Here is a 25,427-nt window from a genome sequence, read left to right as displayed (position 1 = left end):
TTATGAAGTCTTTATTTTAAGTATTGATAGCTTAGGAAGATGACACAATACTTTACTAGGTTTGGTTTCTTTTTGAAAACCAGTTAGAAATTGTAATAACAGGAAGCTGACTGCTCTTATAAAGAAAAGTTTTTGCAGAATCTGGGTATATTTGTATAGGAGCAGAATAAGCAAAGTAGGAAGGTGAATCATGGGTGAGGAAATTACTTTTTTACACTGTCTGTAATTTGACTTCTGAAATTAGAAGCACAAAATTGTAAGAAAACCTAATTAATCATAATTTTATCATTACATTTGCTGACCATAAGTGCTTAAAATCACAAGTAGAGAGTGTTACTTAAAAATAAAATAAAACTACAGATTTCCTTTCTTGAAATAAGTTTTATTGTTGAACATTTTTTGCCACTCCTGGGATGAAACATTTTTATGAAATATGAGCTATTTCAGGGACATTTTTATTTGTAAGGTAGTGATTTGTCCATAATTTTTATTAGAAAAAAGAATATGTGTTAGTAGCAGGGCTTCTTTTTCTTTTGGACATATGCATGCTTGGTCCTCTGACACCCCTGAGGATTCTTCATTGCCCTGACTCAATAATAGAAGAGTAGTATCAGTGGGTGTATCTCTCAATGTTATCCACAAGACAGAAAGCTAAGTATAAATTTTAAAATCCCACACTTGTAAAATTCTGTACCTTTTATGGAAAGTGTGAGGGTTTAGGCTTGTTTTTAAACTTAAATTTTACAGTAGAGGAGATCAAAGCAACCAAGAAAATTAGGTGCCCTGTATTTTACTACTAGAGACAAGAGTCTTACATCAAAGAAGAAGTCTGTTATGTTAACCAGCATAAAGATTGGATTCAGGGACTCTTACTTCTTCCCATTACCCACTTCATATTAAGATATTCCCATCCCCCACTTTAATTTTATCAGCTCATCTCCTTCTAGTCACCCCATTATTGCTGCACTAGCTTTGCAACAGCTCTGATCTCACTTCGCAGCTGGCAGGGAGAACTGCTCCTCCCAAACATCAATACCAACTCACTTGTAGGGAGTGGCAAGGCAAATCTATACTTCATCCTCCCCCTGGACACTACACATCATATTCATGGTACTCTCAGGCCCTTCTTTTTCTCTGAACTTCTCAGCTAGGATAAGTAGAGCCAGGATAACTATGGCATCTGGCTATGCAGAAGGATGAATGCAAGAAATAGTCATAATAAAAGCAGCAGAGCATTGACTTTCTTCTTAGTAAAATAAATTTAGTAATACAGCAGTTTTGAGTAGTAACAACAGTCCATTTATTAGTCCTGTGCTTATCTTAAACACATGAGAAATACTGTATTTACCATGCCTGATTATAGTATCTTGTCCTTCAGATGGAGAAACAGAAAAAGATAACCAGAAACTCCAAACTCCACAATTACCATGCATGTGTATCTCACATACGTTTATAGGAAGATAAACCTGTGTCTCATGGAAATAAGTTATTTACAATTGTTACACTTGCCTAATTCATACTAGAGTTACAGTCGCTGTTGTCAAATACTAAAGTACAAAATATTCTCGCTTAACCATTTTGATAAAACATACTTTTCTCTCAAACTGAGTCACCTTCAAAATATGTTGTTAAGTGCTGAAAACCAAAAAATCAACTAGATTTCCAGCTGATAATACACTCAAAATTTCTGGTTGTTAACCTTTATGGATATTTCACCTGCAGTGGAATTCTTTATAGTCAGTCTAATGAAAAGCAACATATTCCATTAATATGTAAAAAATCCTCCCTGATATTTCACTGCTTTCCAACATTTAAAATTTACTTTATATGTAAAAAAAAAAATCATTCTTTGGCTTGGATAACCAAAGAAAAAAAGGATGTGGGAGCATGAAGAATGATGTGGAATTGTTTTAATTATTTATTTCCAAAAACTGTAACAATGCCATATTAGTACCTAAGACATTTTGATAGGTATTGGTTAGACAGTTACTGAAGAAACAATCCCTTTCTCAAGTAGCTTATCTATCTTCCTAAACTTGAAACCAATAGGTGTAAATGATTTTGAATGCATGTGCATATTTAAGTTTGCTAGCTAAAGTACTTACATATAAATTTTTTCTGGTCCTCAGAAGTTTTAAGCTCTAACTTCTTGTGATAGACCAGTCAAAATACTGGACAAATATGATCTGTTCCAAAAAGTAAAAGCACACTCTAAATATTATTTCATTTCACAAAAGAGGTTATAACTGTTAACTGCCTTATAGACCATAGCTTTAAGTAACAGCACAGAAACTTATTTTACAACAGAATCTCATGTAAATGGCAGTTTTATTCATTAACTTACTGACTTTCTTTAAATGCATGTCTGTTTTCATTAATGGCAATGCTGAATGGTTAGAACAAGTTTAGTAATGGAAGACAAAGGACCATTAATGGACATTTTAATCTTCCAGTCTGATTTATCTGGATATTATGATTGTGTCTATGACAGAATTAAAATTTTGCTTTTCCTAATATCATGTTTTCCTCCTAGGTTTGTGGAGACCAAAATCAAGGAGCAGTTTTCCTACGTGAATTTACACTGATTCGGAGAGAAAGTCTTCATGATGATTTCCTATCTGATCTGCTGAATAACCACAAACCAGAAGATCTGGTAGGAATCTTCTATTATTCTAAAATATTTGATCAGAAATGTTTGCAGAAGTATAGATATTTGTGATAGGTCTTTCATTCTGCTTCATCAATTTGTGGAAAGTTACAAAATTAGATTTGCTACATAAAAATGTCACCCTAAAAATATTGGAAATTCCATGTAAATAAAGACTGTTCATAGGGTGGGTGTCAAATGCATACGAGGTTTCATTATTATTTTAAGGACAGACCTTTTCTTAAGCACCAAGAAACAGAGATTTGTCTTTTGCTTTCTAACGAATATTTTTCTCATTCAGAATTTTGGCATTCTAATTTGCTACCATTGTTTGATTAGCACATGCAAAGGGCATTTATTTTTTATTGAATAAGAATGAGTAAAGTTAAATTCACAGGTTATCTAAAAATAAATAATGCTTTGAAAAGAATAGTTTTATAAAATGTACCAAGGAATGTAACAAATGGGGAAAAAAGTTTTATGAAAAATATATTTTCACTCTCTTCTGTATGTGCCTGGCAAGGTATTTTTTTCAGGTTTGAAGGATTTCATGTCCTTCAGGCAGTTAATTGTCTGATGTTTTTGAAGAAAAGAATGTCAAAGTAAAGAACTTGGGAGTCATGCTTAATTGTGATTTAATATGAAATAAAGCAAGCCAACTGATTTTAAACTGCAGTAGATTTAGAGGTCTGATATTTTCAAGGGCTGATATATTACAATGTCCAACACATTGTGGTTTAACAGAAGTGGTGGTACATTAATGTCTGATATCACCATGAACTGGTGATGTATTTTAGGGATTAAAGTTCAAAATAAAGACTGTAGGATAGGAAAAGAAAAGGAAAGTGATTCTAGAATAATTAAGTGTTGGCACAGCCATGCTTACCACCTGTTTAATCAACTTTTTCTCATAGCCTCAGAGGGCAATGCCTGAAGTTACCTTTCTTAGTGCATGAGTGAATGTTAGCCAATTATCATTGGTGGGAGCATGTAGAGCTAGGACTTTGGAAGGATGGGGTGGATGTCTTTTGATAAGTCTTGTTGCTCAGGATAAAGAATCCAGTTAACGAAGGAGTGAAGGTATTAAACAATCCACTGTGTGTGTGCTAATCCATCTGCTCTCAGACAAGTTACCCTCAGTGCTTTACAACTGCTAAAAGAGATTTCAGATAGGCAAAACCAACACTTTATTCTACCACTGTGCGTAATTTTATGGCAGTTCATGATTGTATGAAGCAATGGCTTTACTGCCAGGACAATAAAGATTCATTGAACAGAGAATGCTGGTCTTCCGCTACCCCCATCCACTCATTGAGGAGATATGGCTGAAATTCTTATTCATTAAAACCATTTATTCTCTGTGGTCCAGAGAAGCAAGCAGCATTTTATTACCATTTTGTCAGTACTGATGAACTGATTTGTTGTTTTTCTGAGTTGTGCTGGTCTTATGCCTGTTTGTAAGTGTATCGTGATTGTGTTCACATAAGCAGAAAGTACTCTGCAAATTATTCATAGATTTGACTTCAAGGTAGTGTTCTTTTTTTATTATTATTTCACAAGGATGCTGTGTCATTCCTGTGATCTCCTTTCTGTGCAACTATGTGTGCATGAAAACACAGCTACACTAAAAGAATATCACACAGGAAATATGACTTCGAAATCTTCATTTAGATGACTTAAGGAACTTTTATTCCAACTTAATCTCTCTGTGATACCATCTTCAACTACAGAAGCACATACTCTTTTCTCTGCATGACTGGTTCAGTAGGGAACAGGTGGGATGGAAGAGCTTGAAGTAACTTTACTGTATGTAGCCTGAAATATTTAAATGTATATGTGGTGTCATGACTTGTTTACTGTGTGCTATGCAGACTCTATTTCAAATGCAAGCATTAATTGCAAAAAGGGCTTTTCTCTCGAATTTATTCTAAGTTTCTATTTCTTAAATATTAGTGAATTTGTTTTCCTAAATTTCTGTGGCACAGGATATTGTTCCTATTTTATGGATGTAGACTCAAAGGCTCACAGACATTAATGTCAAAAGCATCTACCTTTCTTGAGTGCTCTGAGACACAAGGATCTGTTTTTTTCAATTCACCTCGCATGACATAGCAATAAGTTCAGAGGGGAACTATTGACCTCAGGTGCAATCATGAGTGTTCAGCATCTTTGTCTATCAAGCTGAAGATAACGGGTAAGGCATCTACAAGAACAAAGAGTACATGGTTTCTAATGTATCAGAAAAAATGCTACGAGTGGCCTGGCTGGAGTGATACAAAAAGTGTTGCAGAGGCAGAGATTTAGATATAACTTTCCAGAATAGAAAGCACAAGCTATATTTCAGGACCAATCTTTCTCAATTCATCCTTTTTTTCCCTGTAATTTCCACTGTGAACATGGTGTATCTAATGGCAAAATCTGCTGCAAAGATGTTTTCCTAACAAATAAGACACAGACAAAACAGCCTCTTTTATCATACTTCCCCAGTAAATGTCCCACTTTGGTTCTTTTTAGGAGTCCTGTGACTAACATAGGGTAGGCTTATCTGTTTGCAACTTTTCAAAATCAGTGTGCAAACAAAGCCTCAAGGAAAGCTGTGCAGCTAGTGTCTTAATTATAATTTATAAAAATCTTTAACGTTTGTATTTTCCCCGGAAGATGACATGAGCTGATTTGATGCTTTCTGGGAAAATTCAGGCTGCTGATCCTGATTTAGAAGTTACTGTCTGAGGAATGTGTCTACACTCTTAAAAAAAAGACAATGTATGACTATTTCTGTGGGTAGCTGAGATCATCTAAAAAGGTTGATTCACTTCTGAAGTTGAAAAGTAATAGCCCTATAACTCCATAGCCATTTGGAGAAGAGATACATTTCCAGAGGTGCCAGATAAGTCTCTTATGGTATAAATGAGAGAACGGCCACAGTCAGCAAGTGGATATGTATAGCTTTCCGGTCCTATGCCTTAAAGCTGTTAGCAATGGTGCTATAATAATTCATTGCAATTCCCAGCAAAAGTTGGAGAGATCAAAAGAACTTGTGTTTTTTGTAACCAGTTACTACAGCACATATGCTTAAACGGGAAATACTCACACTACGTGCTTGTGAGGCAGTTTTAAGCAATTGTTTGCAAGCTTGTGTGTTAAAAAGTGTAAGTTAGCCCAATTATCTTAGCTTGCGATGGCCAGCGTCCAATGAAGATTACAGAACAGCGTGTCACCTTTTTTGCTGTACCATAGCGGATGTCCTGTTTCTACAATCTGTAGGCTTTATCTTGGTCATTGAAATGGCTCACAGAGATGCTTTTCTTATCTTTAAATTATATTTCCATCCTTGCAAATAGTGTGATTTAGCCTCTTAATACTGTAGCCATTAGGTCTTAGAGGTTCCATTTCAACATAAGCACTAAACCCCAAGTCTATTGGTGTAGCTCTACCATCATTAACTTCAGAGGGGAAAATACTAGAAGCCAGAGACTATTTATATTTTTATCATTTTCTGTCTTGTGCAAAGCCAATAGCTGAGATTACACTAACAAAATTATTCAAAGGAAGCCACTGAGGTATGAAACTCTCAATTCCTAAATTACAGTATTTTTCTTTCTTTTTTCTGGAGAAAATATTGAAAATAATTGAAGAACTAGGGCAAAATAATTAAAGTATAATGGAGCACATGGATTTAGAATGTTTAGTGGAAACAAAACTTAGGGTTAAAAAAATGCCTAAAGAACAGCCCAAAGATTATTCTCCTACAATTTTCTGAAAGTTCCTATTTGTGTGTTCATGAAAGTCAGGGATAATACTATTTCGGATTCATGAATCCTGAGGCAACTCTATAAGAAGTAACTGTTGTACCTAGAAATTATTTTTAAAACTTAGTTAAAAATCCAGAGTTTTCTGTGCTGAGGTCTTATTCTGAGATAAAGTTATTAAATAGAATTTCTCTACATCATTATGAAGTAAGAATGAAAGAAAGTCCTGTATACAGTGAAGAAAATCTAAGATGGGTGTCTAAACTTTGGGTTTTTTTTCCCGTGTAACAGTTGATTCTGGTATTTACAGTGTATTGCTTATGCATTTCAGATGGAGGGGATAATTTTCAGAATGTAAATATCATGAAAATTTTATTTATGCTGTTTTTTGAGCAGCACTTTTTTTTTCCTTTGTACTCCAAATTATTTGATGTATAACAGTAGAGGATGTTAAGCCCATTGACTAAGGAATTTCCAAGCTTCTTAGCTAAAGATCACATATTTCTAAATGGTTATAAAACGTTGCTGCAGTATCCAGCTATGAGCTCCTTAGGGATGGGAAATCACCAGACTGCAGGAATTACAGGGCCTGCCCCATGCAACTGCTGACATGACAGATAAAGAAAAATGCTTTGATGGTAGGAGGGACTCTTTTCTGACTAGCCTTACCTTGTATTTGCTCTTTGTGGAGAGCAGATCTCCCTAGTGCAAGTTAAGACAGTCCTATGTACATTGCTGCCAACCCAATTATTTGAAAATCAAGTCTGTTGTGCAAAACCACGAGATTGACCTCAATATTTTGGGGTGTAAAGCAGATCTGCCTGAATTTCTATTTGCACCCAGAGACCAGGAATCGTTTAAGAGTTCCCTGGAAAAGAATGCCCTCAGACTGATCCAAATCAAACTGGGGCTTTGTCTGGGTTGGTAAGGAAAGCAGTGGGAAACAATTAGGGCACAGACTTCTCACAGGCCACCTGTAGCAGCTGCATGGCATGGCAGAACATGGTTTGTGAAGCTCACTTTCATGCCATAACTGCTTGGTTTCTTTAGAACAACAGCATGCCTGTAGGCCACAGGTTAAACATCATTGCTGTAGGAGAATCTCATACTTTTACAGATGAGAGCAGTCTTCTCAGTTTTTCAGTGACATGGAAACTTGACTGCAGATAGTGGAATTCTCTTCTTCCATATAACCTGGCTCAGCTGTTCCATCAGTTCAGCAAAATCAGTTGGCCACTGGCTGATGAATTGTGTTCTGATTTTACTGAGTAACGTCATCCTTTGTGTTACTCTTCTCACAACTGATAATTGTCAAGTTCTTTAATATATTGTAGTAATCTTTAAAAAAATTATTTTGTTAAACTTCTGTCTCATGAGTCAACCCACATTCATGACTGCTCCTTATCCACTTGCTGTTTTGAGCATGGACTGTTTTCAGTGAAAATAATTTCCTGCCACTAATGTTCTGAAATGTTTTTCAGTCTATAATTTAAAAAATTGTTACTTGTTTCCTCCAGACTAAATTGCTCTAAGCTTATCAAGGTTTTTATCCTAAAGGTTCACCTGCTTTAAAAACAGAAAGTATTAAATATCTTTAGAGATCTGTGGATCATCGAAAACAAAAAATAGGATTGACCATTGGCATCTCCCACTTGCCTTAATTCTCAATGTCTACAAGGACTTAGATACCAAAAGGTTCTAATGCTTTCATGTCCATTTTTCTGATTGCTTTTTAATGATATTATTTACATCCCTTTAAAAATAGAAGTATGATGATTGAATGTTTTGGATCCCTAACTGTTCCTATATTTTTCTTCTTCTGTTAGAAAGCCAATCAAGACACTACTGCTCAGGGGAAAAAAAAAAAAAAAAAAGAGAGAGAGATTACATTCCAAAGCTTTGAATCCAGGTCCCACAGCTGCCAAAACTGTACCATGACTGTATCTAGTGCTAGAGTTGACACAGGAGGAAAGGAGACTGTTTTTACAAAGACTGAGTTATTACCCTTGCCCACATTAGGAAAATGAAAAACTGAAACTCAACTAAGCCATTGTTTGTGTAATGATATAGAACACTGTTTGGTCTACCACAGTACTTAAACAGAGTTAAATTTATTCATATCTGTTCCGGATAACTCTTCCCTACAGCTGAAAATTTCCCTAGTTTCTATGAGATTAAGCAGCTTTTCTGCTTTCTTCACTGAAATACTGGAAACTCTTTTTTCATCACAATTACCACTCTACATGAGCTTAATTCAAATAACTACTAGCTTATTTTGCACTAATATGATATGTGTGCAAGTCTTGCTTCTGTGCATTTTATTAAAGGTCTTTTAAAACTGTAAATTGCAACTGTAGTGTAAATAGTTCATGAAGGAAATCAGTTAAGAAGAGTTATTACACTTGAAATATGTATAGATCTAGCTTTTCAATGCAAACGCCTAATATCACCATTTTATAATGTCTTACCTCATTAAAATGAGCGATTCCTCTTTTTTATATCATTGGCAAAATTCATACAATAATTTTTATGGAATTTATTAATTAAGGTACAATGGGTGAAAGGTAAGCATGAAGTAGATGAAAGAATAATATAAAAAGTCCCTAGCAAGGAAGACAGGATACTGACCTGAGGTATTCCAGACTTCCTCCTCTACCTGAGGTCATGAATTTCACCTTGAATTGTTATATAGAAGGCAAAGCATGAATGAAAAGAGCCGTAATCTTTTAACAACTAGTGATGATGACATGAGTAGCTCATTTAAATGTTTTGGAGGAAAGTTCTCCTTTTTGTTGGACTTAGATTACCTCCTTGATTAAGAATACTTTTTTCTACTGCTAGGAAAATGTTTGCTGATTTTCTATTTTACAAATATTAACTGATCATGCTAGTGAAAAATGTGGTTGCATAGCTTTAACTGCTTGTAAGTTTACCATTCCTCATACCTTCATATTTCTGTGTTAGGCTGGTGTTTCTTTGAAGTTCTGTCAGTTTTCTTTCTTTCTTTGTATGTGTATATATAATACATATATGCCATATATAGCTAATTGCAGATATAGGTACACACACATACCCCTTTATAATGTGCATATGCCTATCTAGATGTCATGTATGCAGCATGAGTCTCAGAAGTCTGAAGTCATGTAGACATTTTAGCAAATGCTCATTACTAAGTTGTCTGAAACAGACTAGAGGAACAAGTCGCAGCTTATTCTTTCAGTTTTGCTTTTCTGGTAAAAAGACTTCTGAACTAAGGCCTGTGGTGCTTTAGCAACAGAGGCTTTTCAAGAACACTTGCTTCCCAGTTGTACAGAGCTTTCTTAGCTGCACTGAATACAGGCATAGAGACTTTGGGATTAACGCTGCCTCTTACAGTTAATAGAGACTCTGTCTGCTGTCCTCCACCCTTGGTCAATGCCTCTCAGCATCACTGCAAATGAGAGGGGGATTATTTTTTTCCATTCCCTGTTCACACAGGCCCAGGCTGCCTCCTGAGGATGAGGGCTGGAGAATCCAGCCTAGGGAGCTTTGGCTATCTAAGGAAGAGGTAGCACATTGGAGGGACTAGAGAATGTTAGAAGTGCTTAAACTTTTTCCTTTTTGGGGCACACTAAGCTATGCCAGGGCATTATTCCTAGAAAAATTACACTACTGAAAAATCACTGGCAGGGTTCAGAGTCTAAATTTAGTTTTCTGACCTAAAAGTAAGTCTGTATGCCTGCATATTTCCTAGCTGTCATGTGTGCCATCATATCCTGGCCTGATTTATTGAATTGCCTCTGGTCTAGGACACTGATGAAGGGTTTTGGAAACTCCTGCTCCTGAATTGCGTTAAGTAGGACACTGCCAATTTCAGTATAAGGAAAAAGCACCAGTGGATGAGCATATAATTTACACCAATGATCAGAAGTCTTGGATTCTAACATCTTCACTGTCAGTGCCAGAAAGTCTGTTTCCCTTTCCCTAGGTCTCTTTCCTTTCCTTTTTGTTTTGTTTGGGTTTTGTTTGGTTTTGTCTGGTTTTGGGTTTTTGTGTGTGTGTTGGTTTTTTGTTGTTGTTGTCTTTTAAGGATGTTAATGTGATCCTTATCTCATGGTTGCCACAAAGCTTACAGTGATGGTATTCAAGAGATAAACTTTTAGAAGTAACTTTGTAGAAGCATACCTATAGACAAAACTCATATGTTTCTATGTTCAGACAAAGAAATCAGCAAGTGGGTTTGTAGACCTGGCTAAAGCCCGTACATGGTCAGAATCAAGTGGCTGCTTGCAGAACAGTTTTGTAGCATTTACTCTGCTCCTAATATCTAGATTTAGAATGGTAATTACTTAAAAAGCTATGAATGGATGACCACAGAATCAGAATAAATCCTAAATTGCTCATCCTCAATTGCAGTACCATTATGCACAATGTGGTTTCAATAATCAGTTGCCACATACTGAATTGTTAAAGCATGATGAATGTGTTTAATCTGTTGGCATTTTTAATTAACATTCCATAATTGTCTTATTAAATCCTTATTTGAAGATTACATTCAAGTCAGCTTCAATTTTATTCTTGTATGCTTTCCATGGCTTCGCTTCTTTACTTGTAGCTTTCAGATTAGTAGTGCAAGCCTGTATCCAAATATGTTGGCAGCACTCCATTATTCCTTATAACAAGATGTTTGTCAGTCTGATCATACCAGATTTTTTGCAGACTTTTGGGAAAGCAAGCAGCAAAAGATTATTTGTAGAGTCTAAACAGTGGGTTTATCAGAAAAATTCTGCTACAAGATATAGGACATATAATATCTAGCCTTGAAATGACAATGCACTCTAATACTTTCTCTGCTACACAGAGACTTTACTGGAGTGTGCTTTCAAAATAAACATATTGAATTTTTGCATCATTTTGTACAACCTTTTGTGCCTAAAATATCTTATCCAAAGAGTATTAGTTATTTATCATTCTACAGACAGATTACTATTTGAGTGGGAAGCTTATTTGTGTTCCATGTACGTTTTTGCTCTGTGTCACTCCTACCTGATCTTCTTCAGTAACAACGATATTTGTTCTTCCCCCTTCCTCAGGTGGAATAGTGGGGGCACTGGAACAATCTTCTTTTTTGAATATGAATGTACTATGATAGGTATTTATTATCATTCCTATTTATGATGAAGGTAGGAATGAATCTGCATTAGGACCAGAAGATAGTGAGGTTTGGATGAGAAGGAAGGATGGAGTGTCATTACTCCAGGAATTCATTTTGCAGTATAGTACTCACCCCTAAAAAAGTTCTTTTTATGCAGAGGTTTCCCTATGCTATAATGGACCACAGAACTAAATCTGTTAACCACTCCCTGTATACTGAGTTCAGTTTTCAGATGCTGTATACCTTGCCCATCATGCAGCTTCTGGACTAAGACCTGGACCAAGAATTTTACTGAGAATTTATGGGGAGAAAAAGATGGGTTTCACGTGGTCTAAGGACTCAGAGCCAGTTCCTTCACTCATCACTGAAAATTCTACACACAATCCTCTACATGATGAGAATTTTAATTCTTTCGCATCCTGTGCAAAAAAATTCTGTGGCATTTTTGTGTTGCAAGAAAGGTATGATGTGACTTTTACTCCTGCATGCATTGCTGACCAGTTGTGTTATCTTCATTAGAGATAAACTTTTTTTGCCTTCAGTTTTCACCTTTTTACATTAATCTCGATGAAGCACTTTAGTTTCCATATATGAATCTAAAATAATCAAATAGATTATTTTTTAAATATATTAAGAAATGTGCCTAAGGACCTGCAGGTATATTGGATACTCTGTGTCTATTTAGAAACTACAGTGCTTGGTGTATAATGAAGTTGGATCCACAGAGTTTGGAATATGCGTGTATGAATTTTTCTCTCTTTGGATTTAACGTACAGAGAAGAAAATATGGGAGTGATTTATTCCAGAAGCAGCAATACAAGCTTTTTATTTCTCCATTCCCCTTCCTCCCCACCAAAAAAATTCAGCCTATTCCACCTCTTTGTCTTAAGCTGGTGGATTTGTTGGAAACCTGATATCCAAAATAGAACTTATGTATAGTATTGTCAGTAATAGAGGGTGAATTTTTAATGATTAATTCAAAACCACTTGCTTTTCTTGGTTTCAAAATCCAACAAGATGAATTAGTGGTCTGCTTTGATGAAATTGCCTGAAAAAGAGCAATGAAGGGAGAGGGAAAGAAAAACTGTAAGGACAAAATAATGTATGTTGGTCAACTATTTGCTCTGTCCCCTTGCTTCTGAACTGATAGTCTGCTAAGCTTAGTGCATAGCATAGGCTTTTTTGAGCTTCAGAAAACAGAGGTTCATTTTAATTTAAATTGCTACTTTAACAAAAATTATGAATTTACAGTATAGGAATATGTCTTAGCTGACTTATGCAGACATTTACTTCTTTTTTTCAAAAAACTGTTTTAAATATGTTAACAAATGTGCTTGCTTGGTGTTGTATTTAACCAAATCCACATTTCAACATATTGCTGGAAATTCCCACTATTATCATATGCAGATAGCTCAGTCATTTAGTTTCCTTCAGTATCTCTGCGTGCTTAAATGTTCATGAGAAGCTATGCAAAATAATGTTAGCAAAATTATTTTGTACTATATCCTTTGTATCAGCCTTGGCATACAGAATGGAAGAAAAATCACTTTAGCAAGCTCCACTGACTTTGCACAGTCTATAGCAGAGGGAAAATTGTGTGGTTAAATTCTTATAGACTGTTTCATGAGTGTAAAATGACCTTTATGGTAGTTTGTAGTCGCTCGATTTGCATTCACTTGGTGGTGGAGATATAAATAATGATATACTAGCAATTGACTTCATGTTCAGGTCTCTTCGGCAGCATTTTCTGGGTCTTCATTTTCTATGTTTTTCTCAGTCTTTGTGATGATATATGGGCATTATGAAATTAGGTAGTCACAGGAAACAGTAAAAAGAGATAGGAGATTCAGAAGGTGTAGGGAACAGACAATGTTCTTTGTAATAGAAAATAATAAACAAGGCATAAATTGATTGAACTGATGAACTGATGAGTGGAAATGCATTAAGGATTGAGTGGAAAGAGGCAGTGAGTCTGATGCCACAAAAAAAAAAATAGGTGAGCATGTGAGGATTTGGGGCAGACACTTGCATCAAGGCAAGTTCTGCTACATGAGGAAAGTGGACAAGTACCTCAGGAAAGATACAGAGGGGCAGGATCCCTCTAATTCTAGATGCTATAAACCATCCCAAAGCAAGCCCACTTACTGGTTGTTCTCAACAAGAATCACAGACCCATATACTCACATAGGCTGGCAGGGACCTGGTGAGGTCTCCAGTCCCAGCCCCTGCCCAGAGCAGCCTTAGCCAGAGGGTCAAACCAGGCTACTCAGGGCTTCACACAGTTGGGGCATGAAAGTCTGCAGGCAGGAGACATCCCAATTTCCCCAGGCCCCGGCTCCACCGGTGGGCTGTCCTCCTGGGGAAAAGGCTCCTCCTTATCTCCAGGCTGTACCTCTCCTGTTTCACCTTGCGCCGCTGCCTCTCACCCTCCCTCCTCCACACACTGCTATGAAGACCCTGGCTGCATCTCTCTCCTCCATCCCCTCCCATCAGTGCTGGCGATGCCGTTGGGTGGCCCTGAAGCCATCCCTCCTCCTGGCTGAACCAGCCCTGGCCCTGCAGCCTCTCCTCGCAGGGCAAGGGCTCCAGTCCCACTGCCTTGGTGGCTTCCTCTCACCTCGAGCCAGTTTGTTGATGTCTTTCCTGCATGCAGGGTGATATTCCTGATGAGGTCTGATGAACACAGTGTAGAGGGGACAATCCCTTCCCTGGTTCTTGGGGCTGTCTTGTGCTTACATCCCCAGGCAATGCTGTCCCTGGTTGCTGCCCAGCAGGGTGGCCTCTGGTCAGCTCACTGCCTGTCAGGGTCATCCCCCAGAGCTGCTCCATGGCCCTGCTGGCCCTGGACTGCACCCCACAGGGTTCTGCCTTCCCAGGGAAGATGTCCTTGTTGGCGAATTTCTGTCAAGGTCCCCCTAGATGGCAGCCATGCCCTCAAGAATATATGCTGTTCAAACAAAATAGTTTTGGAATGTAAATAACAGTGTCCAAGATAGTCACATGAACATAACTTTGCTGTCCACAGAAGGTCCAATAGGAACAGGTATGAAAGTATAGGGAGGAATAACAGATAATTAATTGTCTAGTTATAAATTGCTTAAAATCACAAGACTGCATCATGAGTTTAGTTAGTCTCACAGTCTGTCATTCTGTGTTCATCAGCAGCTACAAACCAAAGACTTCAGTATATTAGTATTTCAGGAGACCTGCAATACAAGCAAAAGGAATCACTGCCGGTGGTTCCATACTAACTTACTGGTTGCATGCGGAAATGACAAATACAAATAAGGTAGGGACTCCAGAATCGGGGACCATCTGATTTAGTTAAAGAAATATTTTAATCATGAATATGCATAAGCCCAGGGAACATTACAGTATCATTAACACGAAATATGTATCTTTTATATTAATGGATCATGAAAAGAACGGCTAATTAACAAATGTGTACAGAAACTGGACTTTCTTTTTCATTTCAGTTTCCTTGTTTAGGCCCCAGTGGTGGTACCTGTGTTTTGGGGGGTTTTTTGTCTTTTTTTTACTTGGTTTTACTTCAAAATTTGTTGTGAAAAGTAAGGCTAAGATTTCTGGGTTTACTTCTGGTATTGAGGTCTTTGACAGTAACTTTTCTACTGCAGAATGTAATCTGTAGGCTAAATCAGAGCATAATTATTCCAACAAATTGCCTTATAGAATTAATGCAAAGTACACATTGGGCTGCAAAGGATCGCAGAAGTACAGGCACATGCTGAAGCCTTTTATTGCTTTTAGCTTTGAGCATAAGGGATGTTGTTTCTTAGTGACAAGAACTACACACCACTAGGGAACATGTGCCATTGCTCTTAATTAGAAGATGTAGTGCTGACATCTGAAGTCACATCCCGAATATCAAATTTAAATGTAATTTGATAGTTAATGGTTCATACCTTTCTGTCTTCTGTTCCACACAGATAATCTCCTATATAGCTGTGTGGTCATAACCTTCTGTTTAAATGGACAGAGGTATGGGTTTGCTTCTTTTAATAGAAAAAGATGAAAGTTAGAAGAGGAATATTTCTATCTGCTCAGCTATGCATGTTTCTTTGAGATATGTAATATAAATACATGCTCTTAATTGTTCTTAGCTCTTTCATTGATTTTATGGCTCTTCATACAGTTAATGTTGGTTATATTACATTTACAAAGAACAGAGTAATTTTAAATTTCCTAAATGGTTAAACTAATAGTTTAAAAGCATAGATATAAATAATCATATTTATATTTGTTGATTTTAAGTATCTATATAGACATAAATTTATTTAGCAGTAAATATGTGTTTATACTGCTAGACACAAATGTAATATAAAGATAAATATTGCCATTATCTATCCCTAATCTGTGTTTTCAGATAAATTTTAAGTGTACTTAGCTACAGGAAAGAGAATAATATGGAGATAGAACATACTAGTGGCTTAGTGAAGCAAATTCCAAATTAAAAAACAATTCCAAAAGCACATGTCTATTACATTAACCAATGAGTAGATGTCCTGGAACTTACCATTATGGCTTTGTCAGTATCCCAATTATTTAAAAAAAAAAACAAACAAAACCCCAAAAATACCACAAAATCCAAACAACAAAAAAACCCCAAAAAACAAACCCACGAGATTTTTTTAAAACATGGATTAAAATCTGCAATGGAAAATGTCCTGATATATTAGATTAGCCACCTGCAATATTTTTTGCCCTCATTAACTGTGGTGGGTTGACCCTGGCTGGATGGCAGGTGCCCACCAAGCCACTCTATCACTCCCCCTCCTCAACTGGACAGGGGAGAGAAAATATAACAAAAAGCTCATGGGTCCAGATAAGGACAGTTTAATAAAGTAAAACCAAAGGTTGAGCGCAAAAGCAAAGGAAAACAAAAGATTTTATTCTCTACTTCCCATCAGCAGGCGATGTCTGGCCACTTCCTGGGAAGCAGGGCTTCAGTATGCGTAGTGGTTGCTCCAGAAGACAAATGTAAATAATGAATGCCCCCCCACTTCCTCCTCCTTTTACTTAGCTTTTATTACTGAGTAGATGTCGTATGGTATAGAATATCCTTTTGGTCACTTTGGGTCAGCTGTCCTGGTTATGTCCCCTCCCAAGATCTTGCCCACCCCCAGCCTACAGGTGAGGGGGGCAAATGTTGGAGAGACAGCCTTGATGCTGTGCAAGCACTGCTCAGCAGTAGCCAAAACACTGGTGTGTTATCACCTTTCTAGTTACCAATACAGAGCACAGCGCTATGAGGGCTGCTATGGGGAAAATTAACTCCACCTCAGCCAGATCCAATACATTACCATAATTAATACATTAACCAACTAAAAATCAGAAGATTACCATTAGCAATAATATTTATGGGCAATCTTTTGCTTTCTTTTTTTTGTAGTTTTTATAGATGTAGTTAAGCAGCTTGTGTATCTTTAATATTATTTTAGCTGAAACACATTGCTTATGGTAACAACAAGAGCGTCTGATACCATCCTCATTGAGGCCTGCAGTAAAATACGTTGCCCATTGGCTGGTAAAAGTTACAGAGCACCATCAGGTTGACATCATTCCAGTTAAGAGATGTGTTTGAGGAAGAGGAATTTGTCCTTGACTTTCACCTGAGTTCTGCAGAAAATAAAAGCTATCTTATTCTCTTGTGAAATTCTGTATAAATGTATGGTTATGAACCTATTGTTCCTAATCATTACATGAATCATAATACTAAAGTATTGTGAATACAGATAGAAATTATCCCCTCTTGATTTTTTAATGTTGATATTAGTTAGACATAGGTTGAAATAAATAAACAGTAAAGAAAACCAAGCAATTGTATTATTTACCTCTCTATCAATCATTTCTTCTTCCTTATTTTACACCAATTCTTAAGTCTTTCCTAAAAATTTCAGATTATTTTATCCTTTTTTTCCTCTGGATATGCCTGGACTCTCTTCGGCTGCTATTTCTTCCTTTTGCCTTCTTAAGATACCGTCTAGTTCTATGGGATATGAATAGGGTGGGATCTGTGTTAACCAAGTCTTGCCAGTTTCCACATCTGGTTTTTTTTCAACCATTTCTGTGTTAAATTTTATTTCCTAAATGCCAATCCTATAGTTCATCTCTGAAAACTCTGTATAAGACCCAAGTAAAGTTAAGGATATTTGAGTATAATCTTCTGTGAGGCTTTTGCATGCCAGAAGTACCTATCACTTCCTTTTGAACAAACTATCTTCAAATTTAATGCATGAAGATAACAAGGGAGAAAGACAAAAAGAAATATATGAATGGTATATACCCTCTGTGGCAGGAAACACCATCCTGTAATTCATTTTATAAACCTCTCAGGACTCATCAAAATTCTATTTAAGTTGTTTGCTCTGCTGGTTTTAGTGCAAGGTTATTCCAAAGCCCTATTACTTTGATAGTTAGAAATATTATTTCCAACTTTGCTTATGTTGTGTTTTACATTTATCTTACAGAAGAAATCTGATAAGACTATGCTGCCAGATTTTTTTTTATATATTCTTTAAACTTCTTGATGTTGTGTGATGGATGGATAGCTTTCTGCCTTCTGACTTGTGTGCCTTAAACTACTGACTTCTTCCTTACATGGTTGCTTTCCTTTCCATGTCATGAGCCCTGTTTCCAATTTTAACCTTGTCCTCATATTCTATATTATCTTTCTTCATGGGAGAAAAAAAATCTTTACGTGATTTCCCAGCTGTATATAAACATTCATTCACCACAGTTCCCTCCTCACTGCAGACAGGACTATCTTTTTTTTTTTTTTCTTTTTATGTTGCCTATTTCACTGTATTTAGTCACATTATATTTATTAGTTATAGGCTGAAGGACATCTTCAGATTTTGTTCACAAAGTCTAATGGGAAGGTCACAATTGTCTATTTTTTCATGAGACTATTTTCTATGACAAGTTCTATAATTTCTCTATCTAAATTACCAGATTTAAAATAGCACTTCCTCTTACAGGTTTAGTGACTCATTGGTGAAGAACTCTCTGAGCTGCTGCATCCAGAAATCTCAGTATCCTGTTGTTAGTAACTATCCATATTTGGAAAGCCAGCCTCCCATAGTGACACAATTCCTATTAATATCAATTCCTCCAGTAACATTGCAGAACGCCATATCCAAAGCGAATCCCTGATTGTCCCTACCTGAGAACATTTTGATCTGAGCTAAGTATGTTTTTTAAAACACTATGTCCCTTCATACTCTTTTACAGGCTATCATGACCAAGTGATGTTATGGGTGAATAATCTTAACCAATTTGAACAAATTTTAGCAAAAGGAAGTGTTCCAGGGTAAGATTTGTAGGTGACAGTGACCTGAAAGTGGGAGAAGGCAGTTGGATATCATTGATATATTGTGTATACACCTTTGCTTTTGTTCTTGTCTTTGCAGCATGTATAATACTTCTCAGCAGCTATATTCTAGTCATAATTGCAGGTCCCCAGGGTGGGAACCTGCAATTTTAGGGATTTCTCCACTGTTAAAATTCTGTTTTTCTTGTGCATCAGAAATTATCTCCTGTCTGTTGTGCAGCCTGGGATCCTTGCTCAAGTGCATGTTTCCTCTTTCCACATCCAGGCTACAGTCTTATGTGGTCATGTGACTTCTGCTCCCACCCATATTGGTACACTTTTATTCTTTGTTATTCTTTGTCCATTATTGTGTTGCCATTTGCCTATTTCCTTTATCCTCCTCTGTACCACAGTCAGGTGAGGAACATGTGTGTCAAATGTCCCACATCATGATAGAGTTTATCCCTAGACCTGATGGATGGTTTGCCTTGTGATGAGGACCAAAATAGTGTGACCAACACTATCTATCACTCCAGCACAGAGATTTTATCTCTACAGTGGAAATGCTTGGCTTAATGGAAGGAGCAGAAATCAGAAAGCGGGAAAAAATCATAAAGACTTATTTCAACCTCTAAAGTCATATTGCTAACACAAGATTATGTTGATCCAGTTCTACGTAACTATGGTTGTTTTTCCACGTGTGTCATCTTTAGGATAAACAGTGCAATAAAAATCAAACTGGTTCATGTCGTTCACAGTGTTTATTACAACAATTTGTCAGGTTCACAGTGTTTATTACAATAACATGTCAGGTGATTTTATAAACAAAAGAATGAACAGCACAACATTCATAACTGAAGTATCCATTCAAGTGCATAATTTCTTAAAGAATAACGCCTATCAATTGCCATCTGCAATGTTCAATAGGCTTTTTCAGAAAATACAAAACATGTCACAAGATCAAAAAGTACAGGTTATGTTGTCTAGAAGACATTGTCTTTACAACTTTATCAATAGTATATGCATTTTCCTAATGAGTATTGTTATAGATAAAATGATAGAAGATATTAAACATTAAAGAGTCAATGGAGAAGCAAGTTTGGGGGTTGTAGAAGCGTGCTTGAAAGAAGTTTTAGAGTAATCTTTAAAAGAAAAGAAAATTATAATTTTTTCAAAGTTTCAAAATTTAACATCAAGTATCTTTTAAAAAGATTATATGACACTGGTTTTGTTTTCAACTGTAATTTTATTATCTTCATTGGGGTTTTTTGTTTGTTTTATATAAAAAATATGCATTTGTGAATACAGTCTGTGCAAAGTCTGACTCCCAGATACCGGATTTACTGTCGGCTTGTTGCTGTTGCATATCCAGGAAGGACTACAAGTGAGAACTTCATAATCCACCTGCTTTTGTGGACCAGAATAATTGCAGGATAAGTAAAGAAAAAGGTGAGATGTATTCTACATATCCAACTGTATTGGGTTTGTGTGGCAAGCTTTTGGTAGCAGGGGGGTTACAGGGCTGGCTTCTGTGAGAAGCTGCTGGAAGCTTCCCCCATGTCCGACAGACCCAATGCCAGCCAACTCCAAGACGGACCCACCACCAGCCAGGGCCGAGCCCATCAGCGACAGCAGTAGCACCTCTGTGATAACATACTTACAAAGGGGAAAAAACTGCTGCACAACTGTAGCCGGAGAGAGGAGTGAGAACATGTGAGAGAAACAGGCCTGCAGACACCAAGGTTGGTGAAGAAGGAGGGGGAGGAGATGCTCCAGGCGCCGGAGCAGAGATTCCCCTGCAGCCCGTGGGGAAGACCATGGTGAGGCAGGCTGTCCCCCTGCACCCATGGAGGTCCACGGTGGAGCAGGTATCCACCTGCAGTCCATGGAGGACCCCACGCCAGAGCAGGTGGGTGCCCAAAGGAGGCTGTGACCCTGTGGGAAGCCCGCGCTGGAGCAGGCTCCTGGCAGGACCTGCGGACCCCTGGAGAGAGGAGCCCACGCTGGAGCAGGTTTTTTGACAGGACTTGTGACCACGCGGGGGACCCACACTGGAGCAGTCTGTGCCTGAAGGACTGCACTCCATGGAAGGGACCCACGCTGGAGCAGTTTGTGAAGACCTGTAGCCTGTGGGAAGGACTCACATTGGAGCAGTTCACGGAGGACTGTCTCCCGTGGGAAGGACCCCACGCTGGAGCAGGGGAAAAGTGAGGAGTCCTGCCCCTGATGAGGAAGGAACAGAAGAGACAACGTGTGATGAACTGACCCCAACCCCCATTCCCTGTCCCCCTGTGCCGCTGCGGGGGAGGAGATAGATAAAATCAGGAGTGAAGTTAAGCCCAGGAATAAGGGAGGAGCGGGGAGAAGGTGTTTTAAGATTTAGGTTTTATTTCTCATTTTCCTACTCTGATTTGATTGGTAATAAATTCAACTAATTTCCCCAAGTTGAGTCTGTTTTGCCCTTGACAGTAATTGGTGCATGATCTCTCCCTATCCTTATCTTGACCCACAAGCCTTTCATTATATTTTCTCCCCCTGTCCACCCAGTGAGGGGGAGTGATAGAGCAGCTTTGGTGGGCACCTGGCATCCAGCCAGGGTCAACCTACCACACCAATATATGATCTTGTATGGAAAGACCATATCAAAAACATTAGCAGTGCTTTTCTTTGTGCCCTGTCTCATTCTCTGTGAAAAGGACAAGAGGAATCTCTCCCATGGTGAGTTCTCACTAGAAGTGAATTTTCCATTTTCAGACCCTTAGAGAACAGTGATTCCAGTGGAGCCAGCTGGTGAGATTACGTCTAGCACAAATACATTGACCATCTAGCTATACTGTGGCCCTTCATTTACTAACAGATTTTCCAGAAGAATTGCTTGAAGATAACAGGAATGGGTCTAACTGTCTTGAGATCTAAAGGTTCCTTTAATTTAGCAGACCAAAGTAGCATGTCCCAAAACTTTCACATTCTGCATCATCTATAAATTTGTAATTCTTGAAAAGACCATTTATGTGTGCACAGAAATGATCTGCTTAACTCTTGTAAAATAAGTGTCATGAAAGTGTACCAGCATTTTTTGTTGGAATGGGACCATGACATTATCTGCAGCAAAGGTATTTTACATATTTATTTATTCAGTTTTAGACATCTTTTTTTTTTCCCCTTTACAATAAAGATAACCAGATACCATTTTTTTTTCTCCTGCATTTGCCTTTGCAGTCTTTTTTTGTGTAAGTACTCTTAGACAGGCTGATTTATTTTTTACTTGTACAAGACTAGCTGGTATGAAATGTCTTCAACATTTTTTTTGCCCCAAAATGCATGATAAGTGGAGGAGAAAGTAATTAAAAGTATATACAGTTGGGTCTTACCCAGAAGTATCATCATATATCATGACTGAGCCTAGCTACCAGGTTTCATACCAAATAGCTCACTGCTATTTCACCTAGAGTACTGGATGCTCATTGAACCTTTTTCTCCTACCATCTCAGTTCTTTTCTCAAGAAATACCTTTTGAATTTTCTTTTCCTATAACAGTGTCATAAAAGTCCCTTTTGCAACTTCTGGATGACATCTAGAAATAGCATTTTCCCCATAAGCTTCTTAATCACCATTCTTGAACTCTTAATTCTTTCTCCATAGTTGTTTTGACTATTATTTTTTCATCTGTTCTTCCAGAAAAGTCCATTTGATTCAGCTTGATGTAATCATCTGGAATCTAGAGGTAGTTTGAATAATATCCTTGTTCTTTAAAGACACAATACACCAAATTTCTCATTAACAAAATTACATTGGATTGTGGCATCTGTTGGTGTCGTTGTGTGTAGAAGTAAATTTTGATTACTTAAGTGTTGTGCTTAGGAATAAAAATACATAGATAAAATATTAGGTTTACTTACAGGTAGGAAAAGATGATATTATGAACCATTCAAGGATTTCTGCTCTGCAGCATTTGCAAGATATCTGATTTTAAATGGATTTCATAAATCAATTACGTGAACTATTCTTGCAAGATGTCTCTTACAGTGGAATTTAACAGTGATATAGGAAAAAAAGGAATCCATCATCTGGCTGAAATGAAATAAAAGATCAGGTTGAGTGTAGAAAGTACTTCACAGTTTTTTGAGGGATAAAATTATGTTTCTTCCAGGAATGTTGGCCCCATTTTTGATTTATCACATTTTTGTCCTTTACATATTAAACATGCTAGGCCAAATTTCTTCCTAATACAGTTCTGCTAACATAAGCTGAATTTACAGCAGTAGTTTAATGTTTTATTTCTTATAACTTTACCAAACTTAGTAAGTCTAAATTTTATGTGGTTATTTTGCTGTGTACTTATATGCAACAACCATCTCCCTTCTCCGGCATTACCTTACTTTCACTTAGAAAAGAACGTATAACAAAGGAAAATTTCCTATGAATCCATCCAAATGTATCTTTTTCAGGAACATCCCATTTCTCCCTGTTTTATCAGATCAGTTATCAGCTGACTTCCCAAAATAAACAACACCAAATATGACTCTCAAAATCTGAAAAGTTAGTCTTCATGTGCAGGGAGAGGATTTATGTAAAGGCCTTAGGAGGTGAAGATAAATCAGTCCTCCTTAAAAGCACACTCCTTTTTTATTTAACTGGAGTTCATCTGAGTTCCTTCTTCCATCAGGGTGCATTAGCTCAGACTCTTCATTTTGTTTTCCCATGTCTTCCTGTCATTAACATTCTGGGCATCTTAAGCACTGATTGCTGTTCAGTTTCATAAAGAACCCCTCAATTCCTACTTTTGTCCTTCAGATGAATTTCTCTGAATTGCAACCAATCAACCCTATTACTGAATAACTAAAGAATTTAGTTGTAATTTGTAAAAGTTCATTAATTATTTTTCTTTTGGCCACGTTTCCTTCCTCTTTTTACTGCATAATGTGAGTTTTGTAAACTTTAGAGAATGTTATCTTCTTTTCCATTCTCTTCTCTTTCTTTGATTTATTTTCTAACGTTAATTTTATTTGGATAAGCTATCTTGTCCTTCTAGCTTTGTTTCAGATTTGTTTTCGCTGTCCCCATCTACATAGTACAGAATACTTGTTAATAAAATTTTTGCAAGTGTTGTTGTAGGCTTTATTTGGAACTCATCCATAACTATGTGTTTTTACTGTTCACAAAAACACAGCTGATAAGCTATCAGTTGACCTATCCATTTTCTAATGAGTTAGCAAGAGTCTTGATTACTGCGTTAACTTACATGGTGAAGAAATAAAATGGCATGTAAGTAATACTCTCAGGAACTTTGCAAGGCTGATGTATTTCATATTTTTAATTTTATATAGCTATAAATAATTTGCAGGTTGTTTGCGGGAAGGTCATATCCGACTGATGGACGTGCTTAAAATGGAACTGTTGAAACAGATTATGATATATTGCAGGACTCAGTTTGAAATCCAACTCCAAGTAAGGAGAAATAATTGTCATAGTTTGAACACGACATGCTATGCTTAATATTTTATTGCATTTATATTCAAAATCCTGCTTAAATATATGCCAGTTTCCATGAAAACTGGTTATTTCATATGACTTTTTTTGGTATGTCTGCCTTCAAGCTTATCATCCTTGTTCTTCACCTAGCATATGCTGAAGATGGGAATATTCTTTCTGTACAAATAACAAATCAACAGCCTGTGATATAATGTAGCAGTTGAGCCACTCTGTCTGCTACTGAAACCCCAAGGATGTGATAGTTCCTTTTTGTGGGGTACCATTGCCTTTGGCCTTGGTCATGCATGAGTTCACTGGTTTTCCTACCACCCACATGTACTTCAGCCACCAATTCAGTTGCTGAAATTTCTGTGGCAGACAGAAATAGCAAGTGAGTTTTTCTTCATTTTCTGGCTTAATGGAGTCAGAACTATTTTTCTATGATAGCTAAGGCTACCTGTAGCTGTCACAGAAAGGCAAAACTTTATCTTTGTAGAGTTTTAAGCAGTTACACAGAGGTGGTGTAGGGTTTTTTACTTATTTCACAAGTTGCTTGTAAAAATGTATAAATGTACATTTTGGAATTAGTTTAAACAACTTTTTCTACATGTTGGCTTTGGCTTCTAAGCATGGTAAAACAAGTGTACATTTTTTCAGATTTTAAATCTCTATTTCCAAATGGATGTGTTCATTCTCAAAGTGGCATGGCAAGAAATTTCTCCAAGACAGACAACTTGACAACATGTTCCAAACTATTAAAAAATTATGGCACAGATTTGAAAAGGTACCTTTTTCTGCTTTCTTAGGTTACCTAATTACAGATGTATTGCTAAGACACAACTGAACAGTTTATAGTGGCTATTCCTAATTATGTTTTAGCTTGTCTTATTCTCTAGTGAGTTTCAATGTGTCATATTGATGTTAAATGTCATACCTCAGCGCAAACTTCTTTAAACCGTTAAATGCTTTAAATTTCTGTAAAAAAGTGGCTTTGCCTCAGGTGCATATGATATTGTCTACAGAGCCCACCCATGAGCCTGTGTTGATTTTTTCTGGTGGGCAGGAAGTAAAGAGTCAGGAAAAAGCAGCTTTTGA

At 37.0% G+C, this 25,427-nt stretch overlaps 1 protein-coding gene across 2 annotated transcripts in view; it reads left to right on the top strand.

The window, feature by feature from the left end:
• ADAMTSL1 (ADAMTS like 1) overlaps positions 1–25,427 on the top strand; it is a 489,531-nt gene that overhangs the window by 122,546 nt on the left and 341,558 nt on the right. For both annotated transcript variants that reach the window (XM_030004255.2, XM_030004254.2), the window contains exon 2: positions 2,534–2,653. In XM_030004255.2, the coding sequence (XP_029860115.1) occupies positions 2,534–2,653 (120 nt within the window). The remainder of the gene's footprint in view (positions 1–2,533; positions 2,654–25,427) is intronic.

Source organism: Aquila chrysaetos, chromosome Z (assembly GCF_900496995.4).
Source record: "Aquila chrysaetos chrysaetos chromosome Z, bAquChr1.4, whole genome shotgun sequence".
Taxonomy (NCBI): domain Eukaryota; kingdom Metazoa; phylum Chordata; class Aves; order Accipitriformes; family Accipitridae; genus Aquila; species Aquila chrysaetos.
Note: the sequence above shows the minus strand (reverse complement) of the source record. Positions and strands in the feature narration are given on the sequence as shown.